Consider the following 571-nt stretch of genomic DNA (forward strand, 5'->3'; position numbering starts at 1 on the left):
GCATCAGCGAAGGAGGCGAGCTCTTTGCGGAGGACGTGGACTGCCATATGGCGGTCTTGCCGGAGGTGACGACGACCACGAAAGAGGTGAACCTCGAAGATATCCGGATTGAGAACGACGGTATGAGCACGCCGGAGGCAGTAGATCGCCTAAGGGAGATCATCTGGAGCCGACAGTACCTGCTGCTTGGGAAAGGGAACGCACTGCCACCCGCCGCGCGAGGCGTCGTCTGCGACATCGAAACAGGGGACGCTAAGCTGGTAGCTCAACGCGTGACAAGCTGTCCAATCTGATCAAGGGTTTGCTGTCCGCCAAGATCATCAGGGTGTCCAGCTCTCCGTGGGCGTCGCCGATCGTGGTGATAATCAAGAAGAACCGTGTCGATATCGGACTTTGCATTGATTACCGCGTTTTGAACAGCCTGACGCACCTCATGGTATACCCTATGCCTCTGGTCAACGATCTGCTTGAAGACTTGGACAAGGTGCTCTGGTATTGCTCGCTGGATATGGCGAGCGGATTCTGGGTCGTGGAGATGACTGAGAGAGCCCGCATGGTGTCGGCCTTCATC

General features: G+C 56.7%; 1 protein-coding gene across 1 annotated transcript; it reads left to right on the forward strand.

Moving 5' to 3' along the window:
- Positions 1-47: 47 nt before the first annotated feature.
- On the forward strand, positions 48-293 carry PPTG_24887 (hypothetical protein; the record flags this gene model as incomplete). The annotated part of the gene is made up of 1 exon (XM_008918835.1): positions 48-293. One exon carries the CDS (start codon positions 48-50, stop codon positions 291-293), a length of 246 nt encoding a protein of 81 aa, XP_008917083.1.
- Positions 294-571: the final 278 nt, after the last annotated feature.

The sequence above is a fragment of the Phytophthora parasitica genome (assembly GCF_000247585.1).
Source record: "Phytophthora parasitica INRA-310 unplaced genomic scaffold supercont2.331, whole genome shotgun sequence".
In the NCBI taxonomy this organism is placed as follows: Eukaryota; Oomycota; class Peronosporomycetes; order Peronosporales; family Peronosporaceae; genus Phytophthora; species Phytophthora nicotianae.